Consider the following 26,778-nt stretch of genomic DNA (forward strand, 5'->3'; position numbering starts at 1 on the left):
ATAGCTGGGATTACAGGCTTGTGCCACCACACCCAGTTAATTTTGTATTTTTAGTAGAGATGGGGTTTCTCCATGTTGGTCAGGCTGGTCTTGAACTCCCGACCTCAAGTGATCTGCCTGCCTCGGTCTCCCAAAGTGCTGGGATTACAGGTGTGAACCACTGTGCCCGGATGAGTCTAGCCTAATTCTTGAGGCCACAGGAAGATGTCAACTCCAGGGCTTATCTACGTGGCTGTCTAGACCCACACCGCTGGTCCTCACTGCCCCCTTCCAGCCACTTGTTTCACGGGGACCTGTGAGTCCTCTTGCTCAGTCAGCCCCTGGATCTAGCTGTTCCTGCAACCACCCTGTCCTGCCTCCTGAAAACTAAAGGAAATACTCAAGGGACACTTTCCTTGTTGAGGGAGATAACAGAGATGGCTAGTTACCATTTATCATCTGTTTTCTCCTTCTTCTGTGAACACACGATTTCATTCTGGGCTCATGGCTGCCCAAAGTACACTTTCCAGACCCTCTTCCAGGTGGCATGTGACAATGTTCCGGCTGATGGGATACAACAGGAGGATATTGTGGCAGCTTCCTAGAACCTCATTAACAGACCGCTGATGGATGCCCTTGGTCTTCATTTTCTGTGTCCTTTCCTCTATCCCTTTAAGCCTGTAACTTAAATTGTGGAACTCAAATTTTGGAAGCTACCATACCAACCATCATCAAAGTCCAAGAGAAATAAGCTTCTAACATGCATGCCACTCTTATTTCATGGCTCACTGCCAAATCTAACACAACTGGTATATTGAATTTGCTTAGAGTCTAGAAATAGAAGATAGGCATAACTCCCTGGTATGCTTCCCAAATCTTCCCCCATTTACATTAGGTTGGACAAAACATGTATAGTTTTGTATGAAATTTGAATATAATGTTTTGCATCTCCAGCACACACAAAGATGGTGAGCACAAACGGCTAAATCTGTTGTAAACATGCTGCCACAGAAAAGGGTTTTGCAAACATTTTGTGTAGCAATCACCTAGGGGATGAGATCTAAGAGCTATTTAACCTTCTGACTTTCACAGCCTATCTTCTGCTTCCATGTAGCTTCAGCAGCTATTGTGGATTTCGGGAATCCCCATTACCCAGGCTGGAGTGCAGTGGTGCAATCACAGCTCACTGCAGCCTCAAACTCCTGGGCTCAGGCAATTCTCCTGCCTCAGCCTCCTGAGAAGCTGGAACCACAGGTGTGAACCCCATATCTAGCTAATTTTTCAATTTTTTTGTAGATATGGGGGGTCTTGCTATGTTGCCTAGGCTGGTCTTGAACTTCTGGGCTCAAACAATCCTCCTGCCTTGGCCTCCCAAAGCTCTGGGATTACAGGCGTGAACCACCATGTCTGGATTTATTCCAAATTTCTCAATGCCATTTGTTTGTTAGCTGGTTAAAACTTTAGGTGCCAAGTTATCTTTTCATTCTGTGTTTCCTTATTTCTGCTGGACCACCTGTCTCAGCATGCTGGCAGAGGGCCTTGTGGTCTCCGATGGATGCGCTTCCTCTTTTTGAACAGCATTAAGATGTGACGTTCCTGTGGTCCATCCAGGACTTCCACCATGCCAAATCCCCCCAAACTCCCAGCATAGGACCCACAGGGAAGATTTCCTCTGCCACACGGCTCTCGCCTGCCCCTTCCCCTTCAGAAAACACCTCAGCCCGGATGAACACTACACATCCTCAGTCAGGTCCCACACTTGTTTTCCAGGAGACTTACTCCAAACTGCCATGATTTCTGAGGTTGAATACAGATTGGGCAGATGTAGGCACTAAGCAACTGAAAAAATATGTTATTAGTCTCCATGTGAATTAGGGGGAAAGGCTGTCACAGCCAATTCTGACTGGATGGTTTAGCTACATTTTGAGTTCTCCTTATGAGCTTAAAATATAATTCTGATTCTAAAGTGGACACTGTGCAGAGCATCTAATTTGACCCTTATATCTCAAACATGGAGGCTTAGAAATATTTATAGGGTATTTAAATTTGTCCTCATCATCAGGACAAGCAAATAATGCTGTGGTAGAAGAGACAAAGAAGACCTAGGTAAGAAAACAAACTGCTTATTGGTGCCTAAGCTTAGGATATGACCCAGGGCACAAATCTCAGGTTAAATCAAAGCCCTCTAGGATTTTTCCAAAAGCAATGGTTCCCCAGATGGCTGGGCTTCCAATTCGGAAGCTGAGGATGACAGGCTTCAAAATTTAGCTTTCGACAGAGCTCTTTCGGAGCTTCCTGTGCCATCCTAGCATTTCTGCCTTAGGTGTTTGGGAAACAGAGCAATACCTTGATGTAGTAGCGGATGAGGATCCTTCGGAGGTCAAACACCTGCAGCATGGTGGCCGCGTTGTTGTCCAGGATGCTGTAGCCCTCCAGGATGTACTGGGTCTGCGTGATTTCCCAGGTGAGCCAGCGGAGGTGAAAGGCAGCGTTGCAGGACAGCAGGTGAGGCAAGTGGCCTGGTTTGCAGCAGCAGCAGCCTCTGTCCTCCTCGTCGCCCTCCATGATGGCTTCTACCTCCCTCTGCTGGCAGTAGGTTCCTGGCCGAGCACAAACATGAAGGAAGTTTGAAGAGAAGGCATGCTAGAATGTTTGCTTCAACGGATTTCCCCATGCCTTCATCAGAGGGGAAGAGGCTGAAGGGAGTCGAGGAATCAGGAAGTTTGTTTGTCCTCAAATAAGTCCCCCAAAGAAGTCACAATTCTCATAATCATGAACTCTTTTATTCACTCACATTCAGTCTGAGTCTCTGTAGAAAATATATTTAAACGATTTAAAAATTTTTATGGAGATATGAGCTAAATGTCAACACAGAAGAACATCATTTCAGTGGGAGGCAGTACTTGACAAACAGGTTTTGAAAAAGGTAGTACATACTAGCTACTTGACTTTAGTCCATTTATTTAACTGGTCCAGGCTTGTTTCCTCATCTGTAAAACAGGCTATTGTAAGGATGAAATAAAATGGCATATGCAAAGTGATTAGTCACCATGCAAAAATGGTAGTTGTTCCTATTATTTTTACTAGATTGTGAGCTCCCTAAGGGCAGTGCCTGGCAGGTAGAAATTCAGTAAACACACAAACAAATAAATAAACAAACTGATGAGCTAGTGAATACATTACTTTACTCACCAAATATTGAGTGCATCCAATGCACTGTGAATACAGCAATGAAACAAATATATAAAATCCCTGTCCTTGTATAGCTTATCAGTTTAAGTTAAAGAAGACAGACACAAAAAAATAATAATAAAGCAAAAAAGGTCTGGAATGACAGGGTGGGAATAGCTATTTTAAATAGGGGATTGGAGAAGGCCTCCCTGGGATGTCTGAGTAGAGACCTGAAGGAGGTCGGGGGGAACTCAGCGCAGATAACTGAGAGAAGGGTTTTCCAGGCAGACAGATGACTACGTCCAAGGCCTTGAGGTGGGAACATACTTATTATATGTTCCTAGAGCAGCACGAAAGTCTATAGTGGAGGGCACAAGTGGGAAAGTAGTAGATGAAGCAGAGAGGTAGCCAGGGGCAGATCCAACTTAGAATGAGTTAGAGGAATGGTTGGATGGCTTTAGCTTAAAAGAAACATAGTCTGACTTATGTCTTAGGAGGACCACTCTGGCTTGCTGCCCAGAGAAAGGACTGTCGAGGGAACAAGAGTGGGAGCCAGGTCATCACTTGTGAAGCTGTTAGTGAACCCAGATGCAAGAGAATGATGACTTGGTCCTGGGTGGCTGGAGGAAGTGGTGAGAAATGATTAGATTCTGGATACATTTGAAAGCAGTCTGATGAGAATTGTTGATGAATTTCAACATGGGGTATTGAAAAGATGAGAAAAGAATGATGCTAAGGTTTCTGTCCTGAGCAGGATGAAGAATGAAATTACTATTTACAGAGGAGAGGAAGATTGCAGGAGGACCAGCCTTTGAGTAGGAGTGAAGGGAAGATCAGGGATTTACTTTTACATATGTTAAGTTTTAAGTGCCTAATATATCAAAATGGAGATGTCAGGGAGGCAGCTGGATTAAGGAATCTGAAGCTCTGGAGACAAGCCCTGGCTGGAGATTTATAAAATCTAGGAGAGTTATTAGCATGTAGGGGCTATTTCAAATCACCTATATGCTAATAAGAGAGTGTACAGAGAGTATGGAGAAGAGGTCTGAGAAGTAAACTCTGAGCATTCCGACATTTAAAGTTTGGACAGGTGAAGAGATCCCAATAAAGTGATAGAGCAGAAATGGCAAGTGAGTTAGAAAGAAAAACAAGAAGTCCCAAAAGACAAGTGAAAAAAGAGTTTAAAGGAAGAGGGAACATCAGTTACATCAAATGATGCTTACAGGTCAAATTACGTGAAGAATTAACTGTTATATTTGGCAATATGGAGGTGTATGTTGATCTTTGCAAGACGGGTTGTGGTGGAATGGTGGGGGAGGGGTAGTCTCATGAGAGTGAATTCAAGAAATAACGGGAGGGGAAAAAGCAGAGACGGTGAATGTAGGCAACAATTTCTGGAAGTTTAAAAAATCTTTTTGACTTTATTATCTTTCTTGGCACCTTATTGCACAGGCTAGGATCTCCTGTATGCTGCTGAGCAGAAGTGGTGAAAATTGGCATCCTTGATTTTTCCAAAGAAGCATCACTTAGTTTCATTATTTTTCCTCCAATGTTTCTCTGTTTTCTAGAGAAACCATAGATGTCCAACTCTTATCTCTAAAATTTTCTTCCTTTTACTTGCTTTGGATTTATATTCATCAGTTTTTTCTAGTACGAGGTGAAAACTTATGTCAAGGGTCACTAACGTTTTTCTGTAAAGGGCCAGAGAGTAAATATTTTAAGCATTGTGGGCCACATATGGTCTCTGTTGCAGCTGCCTCTCTTCCTCCTCCTGCTTCTCTTTCTCTTCCCCTTCCCCTCTTCCTTTTAAAAATGTAAAAGCCATTCTAAGCTCATGAACCCTAGTTTGCCAAACCCTGGCTTACATCTCGATTTTAAACCTTTCTTCTTTGCTAATATAAACTTTTACAGCTGCATATTTCTCTCTATGCATTGCTTTAGTTGCATCCCACACATTTTTTATATGCTGCGTTTTGTTTTCATTCAGTTCAGTTATTTTGTGATTAACTTAGTTATTTCTTTCTTGACTCATGAATTTAGAAGTATGTTGCTTATTTTCCAAATATTTGGGAATTTTTATGATGTACATTTTTGTAAGTTTCGAGTTTAATTCCAATGTTACTGGAGAATGAACACTTATTATTTCAGTCTCTTGAAATTTATTGAGAGCTATTTGATGGCTTAGCACATGGCGTATTTCGGTGACTGTTTCAAATGCTCTTGAAAACATCTGTATTCTGCTGTTGCTACATGAAGTGTTCTGTAAATGTCAATTAGTTTGAAATGGTTGACAGTATCATTCAAATATGCTAGATACTAATATTTTTGTGTGAATTTTCTATCACTTACTGAAGCTATAGTGTTGATGTGTTCAACTATAATTGTAGATTTTTCTGTTTTTACTTTTAATTCAGTCAGTTTTTGCTTCTTATAGTTCTGTTATCAGGTGTATGCACATTTAGGACTGTTATGTCTTCTTGATGAATTAACTCTTTGATTATTAAGAAATATACTTCTTTAGTGTGGTGATACACCTCATCTTGAAGTCTGATATTAATAAAGCTAATCCAGGTTTCCTATAATTAGTGTTTGTAAGGAATGCAATTTTCTATCTTTTTATTTTTAAATAGCACAAAACAAAATAGGTGTGAGGGTTCCTAAGACTCTCCAGATCTTTATAGTTAAAACATCTCTTGTAAACAGCATGTAGTTAGGACTTGCTTTTTTATCTAGTCTGATGATCTCCAATTTTTAATTATACTGATTAATCCATTTACATGTGATGTGGTTATTCATAGGACTGGGTGAAAGTCTACGATTTTCCTATTTGTTTCTATTTATCCAACTTTTTAAATTTGTATTCTTTCCAGTCCTTTTTTTTTTTTTTTTTTTTTGAGATGGAGTCTCACTCTGTCGCCCATGCTGGAGTGCAATGGTGTGATCTCAGCTCACTGCAACCTCTGCTTCCCGGGTTCAAGCCATTCTCCTGCCTCAGCCTCCTGAGTAGCTGGGATTACAGGTGCCTGCCACCAGGCCCCACTAATTTTTCATATTTTTAGTAGAGATGGGGTTTCACCATATTGGCCAGGCTGGTCTTGAACTCCTGACCTTGTGATCCACCCACCTTGGCCTCCCAAAGTGCTGGGGTTACAGGTGTGAGCCACCGCGCCTGGCCCAGTCATTAATTTTTAATTGAGCAACTTTTGGTATTTTATTTTTTATTCTCAATCAGCTTTTTAGCCATACCTCTTTTATTTTTGCAGTTTCTCTAAGGGTTATAATCTGTGTGCTTTATCTTATCACAATCTACTATGAATCAATTTCATATGAGTCCTCCAATGATATAAGACATTACAATGGAATATTTATCCTCTCATGTTATTTGTATTATTGTTGTCAAACATTTTACTTCAATATGTAATTTAAACCCAAATATACATTCTTATAATTTTTTGCTTAAACAATCAATTCTAAATGATTTTAAAAAGAAAAAAATCTTTGCTCACATATTTGCCATTTCTCACAATCTTCATTCTTTTGTGTAGAGTCGATTTTTCATCTAATATTGTTTTTTAGCCTGAAGAATGCCTTTTAATGTTTCTTATAGTGCAGGTCAGTTGGTGATTATCTTAGCTTTTTTAATCTGAAAATATATCTTAATTTTGACTTTATTCTTGAAGAATATTTTTCCTAGATGTAGAATTATGAGTTGATAGTTTTTGTTTTTGATTTTTCTTTATGCACTTAAAAATATTATTCCATTGTTTTCTGGCTTGTATGATTTCTTTTGATAAGTCAGAGATAATTCACACTGTTGGTTCTCTCTATATAATGCAAATGTGTTTTTAAACTCATGCTCTTGGTAAGATGACGATTACAAATCTCACATGTGCTTATAATTTTTCTTTACCTTTAATTTTCAGAAATTTGATTATTACACATTTAGGTTTGGTTTTCTTTGTGTTTGTCTTGCTTGGGATGTGTTGAGGGCCTGGGATCTATGGATTGATATTTTTCATCAATTAAAAAAAATCTGGATAATATGTCTTCAGTTGCTTTTCCACCCCTATTTCACACTTCTCCATTTAGGACTTGAATTACACATATGTTAAAATACTTGATATTGTTTCACAAGACATTGGGTCTCTGTAAGTTTTCTTTAGTCTTTTCATTATTTGCATCAGATTGGATAGTCTCTACAGCCTTGAGTTCATGGATCTTTTCTGTTGTTGTTGTTGTTAAGCCCACTTACTGAATTTTCATTTCAGACATTGTATTTTTTTCAGTTCTAGAATTTTAAGTTTTTGGTGTACTTTTCCTATTAATATTCTCCATATGTTCATTCATTATGATCATTTTTCCTTTGAAATCCTAAACATAGTATTACCTGGTGGAAACTTTTTTTCTATTAACTATAAAATCTTTGAGTGTGTTTGTATTTATAGTTTCATTTTTCTGGTTAAGAGTCACTTTTTTCTGCTTCTCTGCATATCTAGAAACTCTTGTTATATGCTAGATATCATTGATATTATAGTCCTGGCAGTGTGGACTTTTTGTCTTCCTTTTTAAAAGAGCCATGTTCTGTCAGGAAGTTAATTTATCTGCCCATCAGGTTGTCAGCTTGATCCTTTTAAAGCTTGTTTTAAATCTTTGGCTGGGAAGGTCCAGAGTAGTCCATATTCCAGGGGGATAATATCTCTACTCCTAAAGCCTGGTCTTTTGGGGGTCTCAACTAAATTCCCAAGATGTTCAGCAAGGTCTCCTCACAGGCTATTTGGAGCTTCTACATTTCTCAGCACTGCGTAGCCTACATAGTCTTTATTTATATCATGTCATTCCAGTTACCATTCTCTGTCAGGCTATGCCTACGCAAGAGCAGGTTAGTATTCATCTAATCACGAAAGGGGATCTCCATGCAGATTTCTGCAGCTCCTGTTTGCAATTCACTCCTGTCTGGTACTCTGACCTACAAAGTCCAGATACTTCAGCAGCCCAGGACTCGGATTCTATCCCCCTAGTTCAATAAGACCACAGTACTTTGTTTGGGCTCCACCTTCCTATACTGTAAACAAGAAAGCACCTCTAGGCAGAAAGCGGAGGCAGTTATGAAGCTCATTTTGTGTATTTCCTTTCTCTCAATGATAAGGGCCCTGCACTGCCTGTTGTCCAATATCTGAAAAGTATTGATTAATGTAATTTTTCAGTTTTATAATTGTTTATGATAGTAAGAATATTTCAGTACTGGTTATTCACTCATGGCCAAAAGAATGTCTTTGAATCTTTCTACATGTCTTTGGAGCCTTAATTAAAACACAAAACATTTCGCTTCACCCACTCCCACCCCTATTCATTATTCACTTTTTCTGGGATCTCATATCATTATTCACAGTGTCTGGTAATTAGTAGGCACTAACAAAGTTGTTGATGCAGTGATTGAATGGACAAATAAAACAGTTCTTATCCAGATCTCTGTCTGAACAGGAACCAATTGAGGAACTCCATAGCAGTATATTGTATTACCTTACATATGGTGGCAGATAAAGAAAGGCTATGTTTAGACCAAGCCTCTATATAGAACCCAGGAGTGAGATGACCATAATATGCCAGAGATTGAAAACTACAACCTTCAAATCATAATGCACATTCAGAGCTATTAGGATAACAGTCTATGAAATAGGAGTCCAGGTCAGGAAGGGGGAAAGCCCAGCCGGTTGCATACATAAAAAGGGAGACAGTTAAAGGCTGATCCCAAATCTTCGGATTCCATTTGTCTTTCTGCCAGACCTCCTTGCTTTGGCTCTTGGCTGAAAGCATTCTTTTTTTTTTTTTTTTAAACATTTCAAGGGTCTCTTAACTCATTCTCCAATATACAACTTTTCTTCCCTCTGGTGAAGATGTATAGAAATGCATACTGGACTATAAACAGTGAGGCATCCAGAGAGTAATGACCACCATAACCTGACTGCTCTGCACACTGGGACCCTTGGACTGCAAACCCTAGGCTCCAGTGGGGGTGGGGTCTCAGCCTGCCACAGTGACACATTAACACTGGCTTGCTGTACATTAATAATATAATTTAGGAAGAAATTCTCTTCCAATGGAGGAAATAAGACAGTTTTCTTTCTTTCTTTCTTTCTTTTTTTTGAGACGGAGTTTCACTCTTGTTGCCCAGGCTGGAGTGCAATGGCGTGATCTTGGCTCACCACAACCTCTGCCTCCCGGGTTCAAGCGATTTTCCTGCCTCAGCCTCCCAAGTAGCTGGGATTACAGGCATGCGCCACCACACCTGGCTAATTTTGTATTTTTAGTAGAGACGGGGGTTTCTCCCTGTTGGTCATGCTGGTCTCAAACTCCCAATCTCAGGTGATGCACCCGCCTCGGCCTCCCAAAGTGCTGGGATGACAGGTGTGAGCCACCGCACCCAGCCGACAGTTTTCAGAAATATATCACACAAGGAAAGAGCATAAAGAAGGATTTTAACTTGAAGAAATTAGCAAAACTGGTTAAACAGCAGACCTCAAAAATGTGAGTTTCATTCCAATTTTCCCCTTCCTTATTCTTCTATCCAGTTCTACCATTTATCACATTGAGCTGAAAGCCAGGGCTTTTTTTTTTTCCCCCTTTTCATTAAACTGGGAGGGCTGATTGCATGAGTATGTGTGTAAGTCTGTGGTCTGTGTATCCATACACATGTGTGTGTCTGTGTATGTGAGAAGATGGCGAATTTGAATTTCTGACCATCTGAGTGAAATAGCACAGTAGACTATGAGGAACACACGGGTATCTCTAAACTGGTGAAAGGGCAGTTGAGGAAACAGTTTGCCATGAAGGATGGCTTAGACTTGACAGATACATCGTAGCTGCCAACAGTTGAAAAGCTTAGTTCAGGTGAGTCTTGGGTAATCTGCTCTTAGGAGTGAAAGAGTCACACTCAGGATCATATTAAAAAAGAATATGAAAATAATAAAACCCAGTAATTTTGGAAAATGCACTAATTGCGTTGTCCAAATGTAAATCAAGGCCCATATTCTCAGGAAGACTCAGAAGGTTCAAGGCATATTCCCTCCAAAGGAAATGCTGAAGGTCAACCCGCCCACACAGTGTGACCTTTCGAAGCCCTGGCAGAGATGAATGTTAAGCTGGCAAGGCTGTCTCTGTCTGGTATTTCCATCGAAACTGACTCTTGGCACTTTTAATTGTGGCTGTGTTTGCATTGTCACACCTTTGTCACACCTACCAATGCAAAGCCCAGCCAGACTTATTTATTCCCACCTAATTTCAAGAAGGAATAAACTTAATCTAAAAGGTATACATAGTATGAAAGCAAATGAAGAAATTTAAGTGCAAATGAGAGGTAAGAAAAATACGAACACAGAAACAATGTCAAGGGTCCTAATTGCATTCTAGGATACCCAGTACATTTACTAAAAGTGATCCACAGATTTCACTCCAGGCTTTCCAGAAGCCAATGTAGAAAGAAAACATAAATGGTTTCTTGTGTCTTTAAGGCAAAAACAAACTAATTCCTTGGAAGGATCATAGCTATTTCTGGCAAAGACACCAGAGAGATGATATCCCCAGGATCCTCATAAAGAGAACATTGTGCAATATGGTGAACAACATCCTTAATAACATTACACAGTAAGTGCAAGCACAAGGTTTGCTGGGCTGTTTTAATATTTCACGGTGCAGGATGCTAGAATATGGTTGAAGTGCAATAGAGCAAAAGTATTTCTGTAGGTAGTCAAAACAAGTCAGCCTTACATATGGGGCTCTCCAGAGGCCTGGCATCATCCAAGAGTAGATTCTAGAAACTCTTGAGGACTGGGAGAACTGGATACCTTTCAGGAAATCTTTGAGATGTATAATTTCTGCAATGGACTGAATGTTTGTGTTTCACCCAAATTAATGTATTGAAACCCTATCCTCCAAGGTGATGGTATTAGAAGGTGGGGCCGGCTGGGTGCAGTGGCTCACACCTGTAATCCCAGCATTTTGGGAGGCCGAGGCAGGTAGATCATGAGGTCAAGAGATCGAGACCATCCTAGCCAACATGGTGAAACTCCATCTCTACTAAAAATACAAAAATTAGCCGGGCATGGTGGCGTGCGCCTGTAGTATCAGCTTCTTGGGGGGCCGAGGCAGGAGAATTGCTTGAACCCGGGAGGCGGAGGTTGCAATGAGCCGAGATCGTGCCACTGCCCTCCAGCCTGGTGACAGAGCAAGAATCCGTCCCAAAAACAAACAAACAAACAAACAAGAAGTTGGGGCCTTTGGGAGGTGATTGGGTTATGAGGGTGCGGCCCTCATGAATGAGAGTAGTGCCCTCAGGAGAATAGACATGAGGGCTTGCTCTCTCTCTGTTATGTGAGGACACTGCAGAAAGATGGCTGTCTGCAGACCAGGAAATGGGCCCTCACCAGACACTAGATCTGCTGGCACCCGATCTTGGGCTTCCCAGCCTCCAGAACTGTGAGAAATAAATGTTTGTTGTCTAAGCCGCCCAGTCTATGGTATAGTTGATGCAGCAGTCTGAACTAAGACAATTTCTCTTCATCTAGTTTTGACAATTCTTATGTATTGAGTGGCAGTGAATTTTAATATATTCTCTCTGAGAGGCACAGGATTGTAGCTAATTTGTGTGGCTGGTAGACACACCTGCCAAGATGGAGGCAGGGTTGGCATTTTCTTGGGAAAGTTGGAAACCGAAGAATGGTTGCCTGAACAGAAGGTCCAGCAACCAAAAATCAAACCAAAATATTCCCTTCTCTTGCATCCCAAAAGGCCTCATGAGAGGTACCTTCCTGGCTGGGAGGCCTGGGCCAGAGGACAGGATCCATGAAGAGTGTGAGAGTGGAAGGGAAAGCTAGAGTTCGATCAAACGGGAAACATTTGAACCTAATTCTGTAGGTAACAGGCAGGCAAAAGAGGTTTTCAAGTCCCAGGGAAACATGAGGAAAGCTGTACTTAAGAAAATTCCCCTGAAGCCTCTGGGATTAAGGGGAACAGACCAGAGATGGGGAAACCAGCCACCCACAGTCTCACTTCAGGGACAAAGTGATGGGGACCAGAACTAAGGTGCAGGCTGTTTACCAAGAGATAAGAGGAAACATGGAGATAATGGGACTTCAAAGGGACGTTAAACATGGTCCCCTGCAACAGAAAAGCTGCTTTGAAAGAAAAGGTTGGGATGATTTATAACCTTCCATTGAGAACACTGCCATTAAAGCCGAAACGCACAACACATTTTCAAGATTGGGCTTCTTGGTCCTTCAATTTCCCTTCTAGTAACTGATATGAGTACTTTGAGAAACAAACTGCAGTTTTTGTTCCCAATAATCAAATTGGATTCTACAAAAAGGAATCTAACTGGATTCATAAAAAAATCCAAAATTTCATCAATATGATTATATTTAAAACATTGTAAATGTTAAAAAATATGCTGAATATGTATTTTAGCTGAGTTTTAAAAGGATCATTGCCTTCATTAGCCATTGCAGCATGCCAGGCACTGAGCTGGCGTTCTGCATATATCTAGCAGTGAGGTGACCAAGGGGGATGTTAGAGAAGGGACAAAGCTCAAACCACCCACCCATAAAGCACAATCATGCTCTGACTCACAAAGTGGACATTCTTAGACATAGACATTGTGCTTTTCAAACTGCAGATGGGACTTATAGGCACAAACGTTGGGATACATATGTTGGATTATTAGAAAATGTATTTCCTTCTGTGGTCACATAAGGTTATTCCTGAATTGATCAGGGCTACAAAAAGGAGACCATCAGATATGGCCATTTCTGAGCTCTGAGCAGTTTACTTCCACAGCCCAGAGTGCGCATTACAGGCTGGGAACACAAGATGTGTGAGACAGGGCTCAGCCCCAGCGAGCTTCCTTGGTAGCCCCTTCTGATATCCTCCTGCATGTATAGTGGTAGAGATATTAACAGGAGGAAGGCCCCCATAACATTTTTCTTAAAGCTAGAATTCTAAATTCGTATTGCCTCTTGACAACTGGTTACATCAAGGGCTGCTTTGTGACCAAATGAAATAATGTCAAAAAAAGACTTTAAAAAGTTTTTGAATGATTGTCATTTTCAAGAAGGTCACAGTGGGATTCTCACCACCCTCCCTCCCTGCCCCACAGACTTCTCCTGCAGCTTCCATGTCATGGCGGGGAGGAACTTTCTCAGCTCCTTTTCTATCCACACTCATTTTCCCGGGACAGAATCCTAGAACATAAGCTTGAAGAAGATTCAGGTCATCTATTCCCAGCCACCTGCTCTTAGAGGACATCTCTGTATTTGTTAGACCTCACTATATTTAATTTGTGGAAAGAAAGAATTGTAAGAATTTTATATTTCAGGCTGGGCATGGTGGCTCATGCCTGTAATCCCAGCACTTTGGGAGGCCGAGGCGGGTGGATCACCTGAGGTCAGGAGTTCAAGACCAGTCTGGCCAACATGGTGAAACCCCATCTCTACCAAAAATACAAAAATTAGCCAGGTGTGGTGGTGCACACCTGTAGTCCCAGCTACTTGGGAGGCTGAGGCAGGAGAATCGCTTGAACCCAGGAGGCAGAAGTTGCAGAGAGCCAAGATCGCAACACTGCACTCCAGCCTGGGCAACAGAGCAAGACTCCATCTCAAAAAAAAAAAATTATATTTCAAGGAGCCTCCTTTTTCTTTAAGATTGCACAATAGAAATAAAATTCATGTAGAGATTTTCTAGGTCTTAAAAGATTTATTTTTCTATCTATTGGATTATAGTTGCAAACTTAAAATTTCTTATTCCAGTTTTAAATACTAGAATTTCTAAGAAATGAGCCCCTAGAGAGAGGTAAAAATGATTTTATTTACTCAAAAAGGAATTCAAGGGAAAATCCTTCTCTCGACTGCTGTTTAATTCTGATTCTGATGAATAGGGCTTTCCCTGCCATAGCAAAGACTCACCTTCCGGAGGTTTCAGCTTCCCTGAAACCATCAGGGCCAGACACAGAAAGACTGAGTCTCTCTTTTTGGGAGACACTCTCCACTGTAGGAGCCATGACTACTGCCATCATTACCATCACTAAGAAGCTGTCCTGGACACTTGCTATTCCCTAAGTGTCACACATCCACTTGGTAATCAATCCAGTTTAGATTAATCCAATCTTAAAGACAGGGAAACAGAGTGCTAATAGTATAGTTACATGACTAAGGCCACAGAGAAGAACCAAAACAATGAATAGGATCGGCTTGTTGAACCACTGAATGGATTCAGTTCTTTATTACCTTAGTGGCAACCTCTCCCCTAGTTCCAGTTTCCAGTCCTTCAGCAACACTGGACCTGTGTGTCTTTTTTATTTTATTTTATGTTTTGTAGAGACGGGGTCTGCCTCTGTCACCCAAGTTGGAGTGCACAGGTGCAATCATAGCTCACTGTCACCTCAAACTCCTGGGTTAAAGTCATTCTCCCACCTCAGCCTCTGGAGTAGCTGGGACCTCAGGCAGGCACAACCACACATATCTAATTGATTTTCTTTCTTTCTTTTTTTTTTTTTTAGAGATGGGGTTTCACTATGTTGCCCAGGCTGGTCTTGAACACCTGGCCTCATATAATCCTCCTGGGATTACAGACATGCACCACCATGCCTGGCCTTGTGTGTCTTTTAAATGTGATACTGGGAACCTAGAAGTGTATTGGCCCAGTATGCAATAGACAAAAAAGACAAAAGTAGGTTCAAATAATTTATAACTTGTTTGATTTTGTGAGCCTAGCACAGATTTTATATAGCAACAGTTTTACATCCCAAGGAGCCTCATATTCTTTAAGATCTGCCCACAGGAATAAAGTATTTTCTGTGAACTGTCTGGCAAGCCAGATTTTAAATGTGTTATAATACCTTTAAATGAAGCAGCATTGGTTTTTCACAGAATTTTTATTTCACAACACTATGTATTTATGTGACACTTATCAATTTAAAAAGGAATGCTTCAGAGTATCTCATTTGATGTACACATCAACCTGGTTATGCAGTTGTAATTTCCAGGGCACTGATTCTCAAAAGAGACTAGTCTTGTGGAAGGGTCTGGTCTTTTGAATTTAAAATCGTATTCTTCTTTTATCACACACTGTCTAATGAGGCTTGACAAATTACAAGCCAAAGTTTCCTGAATTTATTTATTTTCAACCAGCTCATGGGAGAAAATGAAATTAACCAAATCACTAAGTATACATTGTAACTCACATTGGGCAGTTTAGAAGCATAAGGATAAGAAATGTTTAAATAGATGATAGTTATCGCTGTGAGTGATAGATTTCCCCCTACTCCTGCCCCGTTTAAAGATGTGAAAACTAATGCACTCAACTCTACTCAGAAGAGTCCTTAGAATAAATATTCTAATTAAAGAATATTTAATTTGCAGTTGTATTACCTTCTTTTTCTCCCACGAATTTTTGTTTGAGTGCTGAATGTTAAGATATGCAGATCCTGTTCATGTTCAGCAAGAAGCCCTTTTTCTTCCCAGACTTGCTATCTAGACAAACATGGCTTCGTCTCTCCTATTAACAGGTCACACAATATGCAATGAAGAAAAATACGTGGTCAGGGATTCTGAATGGAGGACTCATTATTGTATGCATAAGTTTGGAACCAAGGGATTTGAAAGATTACTCAATTTATACAGACCTAAGAACTAGGCATTTGCTAATGATCTGAATGTTGTCACAGAGCAGAGAAAATTCTAGATAACTCCAAGATTAGTGGGAAAGCTATTGCTCTGCATGGATTAGCCAGCTATGATAAAGGTTTGGGTTGGATTTGCTTTAGATAAGATTCAGTTACACAGATATTTTTAAATGTCCCCACAGGCCAGTGATTATGGGGTGTTAGCCAAACTATGAGATGGCTGATAACATTTCACACAGACAGAAACATAAATCCTATTTTTTGATATTTTCCAGACCTGGTGGTAATGTGTAGCTACATCCTGATAATTGTGCCTTTTGCTTTCAATGTTCATTCTATAAGAGCCGTCTAGGTTTCATGACTTCAATTAAGTCTTGCAGAATGAACATTGAAAGCAAAATTGCTAAGACAGCCAATAATTCAAACAGCTGAGCTGCTAGAAGTGACCTACAAAGGTGCTACCATAATAGCCTTTAAGAATGAATTCTGGTAAAACCAACTGTTATTTGTTTAATTTCAACAACCAAAAATACTTTCTGAAAATGTTTAATCACTTTTTTTCTTTCATATTCTCTCCTTATTTAACCCACCTTCCTCCCTCTGTTCCTTCCCTCTCAAGCAGGGAGTCTACAGATAGGCCGTGGACCTTGGGGTCAGTCACATCTAGGTGTTCATGCTCCTCTACCACTGGTGACTGTGTGGCCATGGGCACCTTACTTAAATTCATTCACTCAGATTTCTCATGTCGACAGTTGGGTAATAGCACCTACTTACTTTATAGAGCTGTTATAAGGAATATTTTGATAATATAAGCAAAGAAACTAATATGGTACCTGGCATGTAATTGGTGTTCAAGAAACTTGCAACTGTCTACCTTCTAATCCAACCAATATTTACTGGGCATCCTACCATGAGCCAGTCAATGCACTGGGGAGAGTTACATGAATAAGCCATGAAGCCCCAGCCTTTGAAAGGCTCACAGTCTAATAGAGTCTGACTTAGTTAATTTTTCATCGTCTGCAGTAATAAAAAAACCTCAGTGCATAAACTTTGTAAGGCTATTGAAAACAAATTGGCTTTGGTTTTCAAATTATTATTTATTATGTTGTTATCAAGAAAACATGTATTGATTGTCAACCATGTGGTCACATACCTGACACTAAGGATAAGGCCCTGACCTCAGAGATTCATGATGAACACAAACACTCAAACACAAATATAACTTTCATCACAACTTTATTTTAAATAAAAGAACAAAGTAATCTCTATTATTTTTTGTTTGAACTATTAGATGAGCAAAAACTGTAAATATTTGATTGATGGAAATGTAGAAAATATATACAAATGCCGTATCACCTATCACAAGGAAATACTGAGAAATGAGTAAGTTGAGGAAAGGTAGTTACATAAATAATTAAAAAGGCAAATGCCCATATAACACCATGCATTTACAGTATCATTGTTTTTCTCCTGCTTTCCAAAAACTTGTCTTATTAGATGACTCTTTTCTATTTCCTAAGACCTACCTCCTCTAAGACGATTTCTGGAAAACAGATCTCACCATGAGAAAAATGTAGCAGCCTTACACTAATAAGGATTGTGCACACATACCTCCATGCCTAGATCAACTTCGTTTCAGTTGCCTCAAAGCTTTCCACGCACATGACCCAGCTTTAGATTACAGGATTGTCTTCATCCTCCCATGAGAGAATGCTGCTTTACCGCATGCAGTTCACGTCATTTGCTATGGGAAGCCCAGGATTTCCTGCAGTCTAATTTCCTTGCCTCTCTATAAATTACATTTTCTGATTCCAACTTAACTGTCCCACCCATCCAAATCTCAAAATCTTTTCACACATGTCTCCCACCACTTGGTCAGCACTGGAAAACATCCTCGTGTTTCTCATTGATGCTCTCAGACCATTCTCTCACCCTAACCCCATGCTCCCTCTCATTGCCATCTCCTATGGCCTCTCTGGTCATTCCCACTCCTTCTGTAAAGATTGTGGCTCTAGCTCAGTCACTCTCTCCACCACGCCTCCTGCCGTCACTCCTGGGGATGTCAATATACATAGAGATGCTCTTTCCAACATCCTGGTGCCCGGTCCAATCTCTACCCCTGCAATGATCTCTACCCCTGCCATGATCTCATCTTCCACTCAACCTCCGCCAGTCATTCCCACAGTGATAACCCTAGACTTCGATTATCAAAAAATTGCTTTCCCTCTAAAGATATCAGTTTGAAATATCCCATTTTCCAGTAACCACTTCATTTTTCCAGCTCATTTCCTCTAATCTTTCAACTTCAACAATCTTTGCACCCTTCCCAGATCCACGATTCATTAGTCCTGTTTCTTCCCTCTTTCACACCCTCACTTCCCTTCATCCTCAGCTTACACTCCATGGCCAAGTATTATAATCATTGTCACAACCTTACATATTAAATACATTCTCAGCTTCTTGACACTCAGTTGGTTCAACCCAGTCTTGGTTAACTCTAAGTCTGCCCTTCCATGCCTACATCCACAATGTTCAATGTGGCTTAGAGAAAACCACACAGTAATTAATCTTTACAGATCTCTCTTTAAAATAATGATCACTAACCTCAAGTGAGTGTTTCATGCTGCCCAGCATTCATACTACAGGTTGAACATCCCAAATTCAAAAATCCAAAATCTTAAATGCTCCAAAATCCAAAACCTTTTGAGCACTGACGTGATGCCACAAGTGAAAAATTCCACACCTGACCTCTCGTGATGGGTCACAGTCAAAATGTGGGTGCACAGCCTACAGTTTCTTCAGCGTCCCCAAGGAGAAAACAACCCTCTCGGCCATTTATAAAAGTCACCCAGCAGAAGGCCTCCTCATCCCTAGAGGACCCACTTCTTGGTCTGTCAACTGCTTCTGATGTTTCTTCCCACCTAAATAAATAAAATTCAGTGCACACTAACCTTTTAATAAAACCCAGCACCCTCGGTGGAGACTGGGAGCCTGCAGCTGTCTGCTGCTGCTCTTGCCTAACAGCAGATCCAGGTATTCTGGTGATGTCACTGAACTGCACAGTTACCCCAGACACAGTATTTATTCACTATATTAATGGTGTGTCACATTTTTTACTGTTAAGTCCTTATGTGTGAATAATTATAAGAAAATAAATGGTTATCAGTAGCACATAAATTCAGAGTCAGGAATGATGGTGATTCCAAACAACCACAGATTGCCCACACAGGTGGCTGAGACAGTGACACCTTTGCTGTCTGATGCTTCATTGTACACAAGTTTTGTTTCCTGCACAGAATTATTAAAAATATTGCATAAAATTGCCTTCATGCTATGGATATAGGGTTTATAAGAAACATAAATGCATTTTGTGTTTAGACTTGGGTCCCGTCCCCAAGATATTTCATTATGTATAGGCAAATATTCCAAATCAAAAAAATTCAAAATCCAAAACACTTCTGGTCCCAAGTATTTCAAATAAAGAATATTCAACTTGTATATTTCCCTACGCCCTTCATTCTTCCCCATTCCATCTCTGTAACATCTGCCCCTACCTGCATCTGTGCCATATTTTCTCTCTTCTCTTCCACTTCTGTGGATGAACAACCATGGGTTTCAACCTGCCAGCCTCATCCCAGCCCTTTGGATTCCCTCACTTGCCACTGTAGCAAGCCCTCCTCTTTCCTTTGCCTGAAATTCCTCCATTCTGCTTCTTCTCTGCAGTGGTCCTTCTGAAGCCCAATCCTATCCCCAGCTGATAGACTAATACTAAGGCGCACTGGCCTTTCTTGTTCTAGCAGGGATCCAGTAGTTGCTCAACTTCTGTGACACCAGCCATGGCCTCCAGTCATGGTATATCTCCCAACCTGGGAGCTATATCAATTATATCCAATCTCCTCCCTGGGAGGGAATTATCTTCACACTGTAACAGGGAGAAGTTCAACTTTCCCCTAAATATGTCCTGTGGTGGAATTCTTTTTTATCTCATGAACTGATGGACTGTCAAAGCTGGGAAGAAACTTAGGAATCACACTGAGGCTCTAAGGAAGAAATCAAGGTTCTGACAGGCCAAGTCCCTAGTGATGCTCTGTATATCCTGATAGAAAGTGAGGAGTTTTCCTAAGTGAAAAAAGATATGGACTTTTCAAGGGGCTATGCAAGTGACAAAATGAATTATACCCCAGTTATTTCACGTTTAATGAACTAAATAAACACTATGATACAAATTCCAAACAAATACCTGAAAGGAGGAATGAAAGAAGAAGGTGAAATCGTGAGGTGGAAGGGGCAGTCCTGGTTAAGAGACAGCCATGCGGGTTTGACTAGCTCTACCTCTAACTTGCTGTAAGCCTCAGGAAAGCCTATTCATTTCTCTGGGTTTGCTTTTCTCACAAGAAACTCCCTCCAACGCCTTCTGCTTTCTGTTCCTATTCTTGATCCTTCACCTCTTCAGACAGTATTTTCAAGTTGCCTGGCTCCTGCTGTTGGCAGCACGGTGATTCCTTATTCATTTTTCTCCTCTTCTCATAGAAATAAACTAACCCATCAGCCTAGGTCACTTGACTGACTAAAGAAGAGCAGAAATGGATAATCAACCCTCACTTTCCCATCTTTCTGTATCTACCTACACAAATGATGGTTAAATGGGATTTATGATCCAACAGATTCCATTTCTTTTGAAAACCCTTGAACTTGATGGCCCCCATTGGCCTTCTAACATGCATTATCTATTAATTTGGCTTAGATTTTTTAAAAATTATTATTATACTTTAAGTTGTAGGGTACATGTGCACAATGTGCAGGTTAGTTACATACTTATACATGTGCCATGCTGGTGTGCTGCACCCATTAACTCGTCATTTAGCATTAGGTATATCTCCTAAAGCTATCCCTCCTCCCTCCCCCCACCCCACAACAGTCCCCAGAGTGTGATGTTCCCCTTCCTGTGTCCATGTGTTCTCATTGTTCAATTCCCACCTATGAGTGAGAATATGCGGTGTTTGGTTTTTTGTTCTTGCGATAGTTTACTGAGAATGATGATTTCCAATTTCATCCATGTCCCTACAAAGGACATGAACTCATCATTTTTTATGGCTGCATAGTATTCCATGGTGTATATGTGCCACATTTTCTTAATCCAGTCTATCATTGTTGGACATTTGGGTTGCTTCCAAGTCTTTGCTATTGTGAATAGTGCTGCAATAAACATAAGTGTGCATGTGTCTTTATAGCAGCATGATTTATAGTCCTTTGGGTATATACCCAGTAATGGGATGGCTGGGTCAAATGGTATTTCTAGTTCTAGATCCCTGAGGAATCCCCACTGACTTCCACAAGGGTTGAACTAGTTTACAGTCCCACCAACAGTGTAAAAGTGTTCCTATTTCTCCACATCCTCTCCAGCACCTGTTGTTGCCTGACTTTTTAATGATTGCCATTCTAACTGGCATGAGATGGTATCTCATTGTGGTTTTGATTTGCATTTCTCTGATGGCCAGTGATGGTGAGCATTTTTTCATGTGTTTTTTGGCTGCATAAATGTCTTCTTTTGAGAAGCGTCTGTTCATGTCCTTCGCCCACTTTTTGATGGGGTTGTTTGTTTTTTTCTTGTAAATTTGTTTGAGTTCATTGTAGATTCTGGATATTAGCCCTTTGTCAGATGAGTAGGTTGTGAAAATCTTCTCCCATTTTGTAGGTTGCCTGTTCACTCTGATGGTAGTTTCTTTTGCTGTGCAGAAGCTCTTTAGTTTAATTAGATCCCATTTATCAATTTTGGCTTTTGTTGTAATTTGGCTTAGATTTAAAGCCAATGATTAATCTTTCCACTCTTGAATGTTTCCCTGACAGGCTCCCCATTTAGGTAGATGCAAGTAATACTCATGAACTCAAGAGCAGTGGGGGCACTACAATCCTGTTTTCTTACGTTAACAAGAAAATAATTTATTTCTATTCTGGAATATATGAGCCAAAAGGATAGAATAGAAAAACGGGGCTTCCTCATTTGTATTCTTTCTTTTTTTTTTTTGAGACGGAGTTTCACTCTTGTCGCCCAGGCTGGGGTGCAATGGCGTGATCTTGGCTCACTGCAACCTCCACTTCTCAGATTCAAGTGATTCTCCTGCCTCAGCCTCCCGAGTAGCTGTGATTACAGGTGCATGCCACCATGCCCAGCTGCTTTTTGTATTTTTAGTAGAGATGGGGTTTCACCATGTTGGCCAGGCTGGTCTTGGACTCCTGACCTCAGGTGATCCACCCGCCTCAGCCTCCCAAAGTGCTAGGATTACAGGCATGAGCCACCACACCCGTCCTATTTGTATTCTTGATATAGAATTTGTATCAGTCATTCATTATGGTACCAGACAACAGAAATAGGATGTGCCATGGACCTTGATCATTCTTTTGGGCTATCCAAGATCTACGTCCCTATTCTAGGTTTGGGCAATTTTGTACTGCACCAGAACTACCCCAGTTATTTTTTGTTCATCAAAGCCTTTTACTTTTTCTCCTGGGTACTCAGCTAGATAGCATTTCCTAGCCTCTTTTGTAGTCATGTCAATCGTGGACAGCAGAATGTACAAGGAAATGATGTATCCCAATCATTGGGAAGATTGTTAGGGCAAGCTCATAACAATCTTCCATGCAATCTTCCACTTTCTGCCAGCTTGGTATTGAAGTCCAAGGTGGTCTTGAAAGCAATGTGCTAGGAAATAGGTGGAGCTTCTATTTGCCTGAATCCTTGGTAGTGCAGAATGAAACCATCCCCTTCCCCACTACCTCCACTCACTGACTGGACTCTACATGAATGTGTAACAGACATCTGTTGCATCAGCCACTGAAATTTGGGGCCTAATAGTTACAGCAGCTAGCATTACTTCAATTAATCTACCCATTTTGTGACTCTCAGGGATAGGCAGTCACCACCTCCCATTATAGAAACTAGAGAGTCAGACACTTTCTTTCCCAGGCTCCCTTCCATCTAGAGCACACAGTGAAATCTTGGCTTTGTGAATCTGTTAAACCCACATCAGACATTGACTAATGAGCTGGAGACACAAAGAAGCAGGGTCATGTGGAATGCATTCTGGAAGGGAGGTGTTCATCCAGTTTCTGGGGGCAGCTGCGGTGGCAGTAGCAGTGTCCAGTGTCCAGGCTCATGGTATCAATGACATGATGCCAGTGTCTGGATTCAACAGCCAAGAAGTGACTCCTTCACAGCTGTGGTGTGATTTTAGACTTGGCCCTTGTCCAATAGCTGCAAAGCCTGCTTTGCTAGCCTTCTCAGAAGTCTGTGCCCTTTGCAACATCTTCCAACAAATCCTTCTTCTACTTAAGTTAGCTAGATTTGATTTTTGTAGCTCACAACCAAGAACTCTTATTGACACAAATGCATACCTTTCAGGGAGAGGAAGACAGGATACTTTCTTGGTCCACAGCCTTGGGGAGCTTGCCTCCTCTCTGGAGTGTATTTCTCATTTTCTGAGAAAAAGTCAGAATCTATCCTGTGAACATTTCATGTTTCCACTGATGGCTTCAGTAGACTTCAGGAGGGAGAACAAGCCCATCTATATATTGACTGCCTCAGGTTGGGGTGAAGTAGATTAAATTTGACCAAAATAAAGCCATTATTTTGGAAAACAGGAAACTGAAAAGGAAAATGCTGAAAAGAAAACTCTAAAAAATATCCATGGAGGTAAAATGAAACAGACCTTCCCTAGGAATACTGTACTATATGTTGCAAAGAGACATAAAACAGAACAGCCATTTTAGGTTAACTGGATTCTTCCCACAATAAAAGCATAATTTAGGTTTTGTCAAGCTATGTGCTCTTTTAAAGTCCCATGTCCCCAACTACAACTGAACTGGGTTTAAAAAAATGTATTGTTTAAGAGTGAGTGGTATTGGAGCAAGGGAACTATCATTTTTTTCTCAAGACATTGCTATGGTGCCAAAGTGGCCCTTATAGCCAGGTTATATTCCTACTGTGGCTGGCAGGAAGAAGGGATATCAATGAGCAATAGCAGAGATCCTCCTGGGCAGTCTAGTCTCACATAATCTCTGCCTCTATCTTGGGGATGGCTACATCTGTCAGTTCTGAGCCTCCTTCTGTATTTCATCTGATGAAGTTCAAGGAGTCTGGTATGTTGTTGTAATATTGACAAATAATGCCTCCCTGTAATCATACCACTGTGCAAATGAGGCAGAACCACTTTTTCTATCACCAGAATCTGAGCTGTCCTTGGGAATGGCTTTTACCACCAGAATGTGGCAGAAATGACATGGTGCCTGTCCAGGAAGCTGGGCTGTAAGAATCCTTGAAGTGTTCAGATATCCCCTTTTCAAACCCGAACACCACCTGGCTGTGAAGATGCCTAGTCTGGCCTCTGGGAGACTGAGTGGTACCATGGAGGAGACACAAGGCTCCAAGTTTGGCAGCCAGCCTCTAGACCTCCCAGCCTGGCTCATCTACCTGCTGAATGAAACTGCTCAAGTGGCCCAGGTGACAGCAGCAGCAGAACCACTGGCCAACCCATGCAACAGTGGGAAATAGTACAGCACTGCTATCCTAAACCACGAAGTTCTGTGGTGGCTGGTTATGCCTCAAGATATAATTGATCTAAGATGAGACCAGAACATTTATTGTGCTAGATTAAGAAGCGCTGCTTGTGATGAGGAGCTGACAGACAGAAAAAGCACTGCAAAATTCTAAGATCTCATTAACTTGGACCCTTTAAACTCAAAGATTGGTTAAGTTTGCTAAAGAAGCTAAAAATGGCACAGAACTTGTGATAGAAACTACCTCTCATAATTCAACTAGGTTAGCTCTAAAAGATTTTACCTTAAATTCCAGAAAAAACTGAAAAGCTTTCATCAAAAAAAGGAGCAGGGGTCACTGTTCTTATATCAGATAAAACAGACTTTAAACCAGCAACAGTAAAACAGGACAAGGAAGGGTATTACATAATGATAAAGTGTTCAATTCAACAAGACTTAACTATCCTAAATATATATGCACCCAACATTGGAGCACCCAGATTCATAAAACAAGTACTTATAGAGCTACGAAAAGACTAAGACAGCCACACAATACACAATTATGGTGGAGGACTTCAACACCCCATTGGCAGCATTAGACAGATCATCGAGGCGGAAAACTAACATAGAAATTCTGGACTTAAATTTGACACTTGACCAATTGGACCTAATAGAAATCTATAGAATACTCCACCCATCAACCACAGAATATACATTCCTCATCTGTAAATGGAACTTACTGCAAGATCAACCACATGCTCAGCCATAAAGCAAATCTCAATAAATTAAAAAAAAATGGAAATAATATCATCCATATTCTTGGACCACAGTGGGATAAAAATAGAAATCAATACCAAGAAGAACTCTTAAAACCACATACTTACATGGAAATTAAACAACTTGTTCCTGAATGACTTTTGGGTAAACAACAAAATTAAGGCAAAAATGAAAAAAAAAATCCTTTTAAATGAATAAAAACAGGCTGCGCATGGTGGCTCACACCTGGAATCCCAGCACTTTGGGAGGCCAAGGCAGGCGGATCACTTGAGGTCAGGAGTTCGAGACCAGCCTGGCCAACATGGTGAAACCCCGTCTCTACTAAAAATATAAAAAATAGCTGAGTGTGGTGGCACACACCTATAAACCCAGTCACTTGGGAGGCTGAGGCAGGAGAATCACTTGAACCTGGGAGGCAGATGTTGCAGTGAGCCAAGATTGTGCCACTGCACTCAGCCTGGCCAACAGAGTGAGACTCTGTCTTATAAACAAATAAATAAATAAAAACAGAGACACAACATACCAAAATTTCTGGGATGTGGTAAAAGCAGTGTTAACAGAAAAGTTCATAGTGCTAAATGCCTACCTCTAAAAGTTAGAAATATCTCAATTTAATGATGTAACATCACACCTAAAGGAACTAGAAAAACAATAACAATCTAACCCCAAAGCTAGCAGAAGAAAGAACTGAAATCAGAGCAGAACTGAACAAAATTGAGACCCCAAAATCCATACAAAGAGTCAACAAAACCAAAAGTTGATTTGAAAGGATAAAGAAGATTGATAGACCACTAACTAGAATAACAAAGAAAAAGAGAGATGATCCAAATAAGCACAATCAATCAAAAATGACAAAGATGACATTACAATTGATCCTAAAAGAATACAAAAGATCTTCAGAGACTATTATGAATACCTCTATGCATACAAACTAGAATATCTAGATGAAATGGCTAAACTCCTGGAAACACACACTCTTCCAAGATTGAATCAGGAAGAAATTGAAACCCTAAACAGACCAATATTGAGTTCTGAAATTGAATATGTAATAAAAAACTTACCAGAGGGATTCACAACTGAATTCTATCAGACATAAGAAGAAGAGCTAGTACCAATTCTACTGAAACTATACCAAAAAACTGAGGAGGAGGGACTCCTCCCTAATGCATTCTATGAAGCTAGCATCACCCTGATACCAAAATCTGGCAGAAACACAACAAAAAAAGAAAATGACAGGCCAATATCCCTGATGAATATAGATGCAAAAATCTTCAGCAAACTACTAGTAAACCAAATTAGGCAGCACATCAGAGTTAATTCACTATGATCAAGTCGGCTTCATTCCTAGGATGCAAGGTTGGGTCAACATACACAAGTCAATATATGTGATTCATCACATAAACAGAATTAAAAACAAAAACCACATGATCATATCACTAGACATGAAAAAAACCTTTCAATAAAATTCAACATCCCTTCATGGTAAAGACCCTCAAGAAATGAAGGATAGAAGGAATACACCTCAAAATAATAAGACTCATCTATGACAAACAAATGGCTGGAAGCATTCCCCTTGAAACCAGAACAAGACAAGGATGCCCACTCTTATCACTCCTATTCAACATAGTACTGGAAGTCCTAGCCAGAGC

The 26,778-nt window shown here is 40.6% G+C and overlaps 1 protein-coding gene across 3 annotated transcripts in view; it reads right to left on the minus strand.

Moving 5' to 3' along the window:
* PCNX2 (pecanex 2) overlaps positions 1–26,778 on the minus strand; it is a 344,391-nt gene that overhangs the window by 39,330 nt on the left and 278,283 nt on the right. For all 3 annotated transcript variants that reach the window (XM_063707871.1, XM_055372884.2, XM_004028606.5), the window contains exon 26: positions 2,326–2,579. In XM_063707871.1, the coding sequence (XP_063563941.1) occupies positions 2,326–2,579 (254 nt within the window). The remainder of the gene's footprint in view (positions 1–2,325; positions 2,580–26,778) is intronic.

Source organism: Gorilla gorilla, chromosome 1, assembly GCF_029281585.2.
Source record: "Gorilla gorilla gorilla isolate KB3781 chromosome 1, NHGRI_mGorGor1-v2.1_pri, whole genome shotgun sequence".
NCBI classification, from domain to species: Eukaryota; Metazoa; Chordata; class Mammalia; order Primates; family Hominidae; genus Gorilla; species Gorilla gorilla.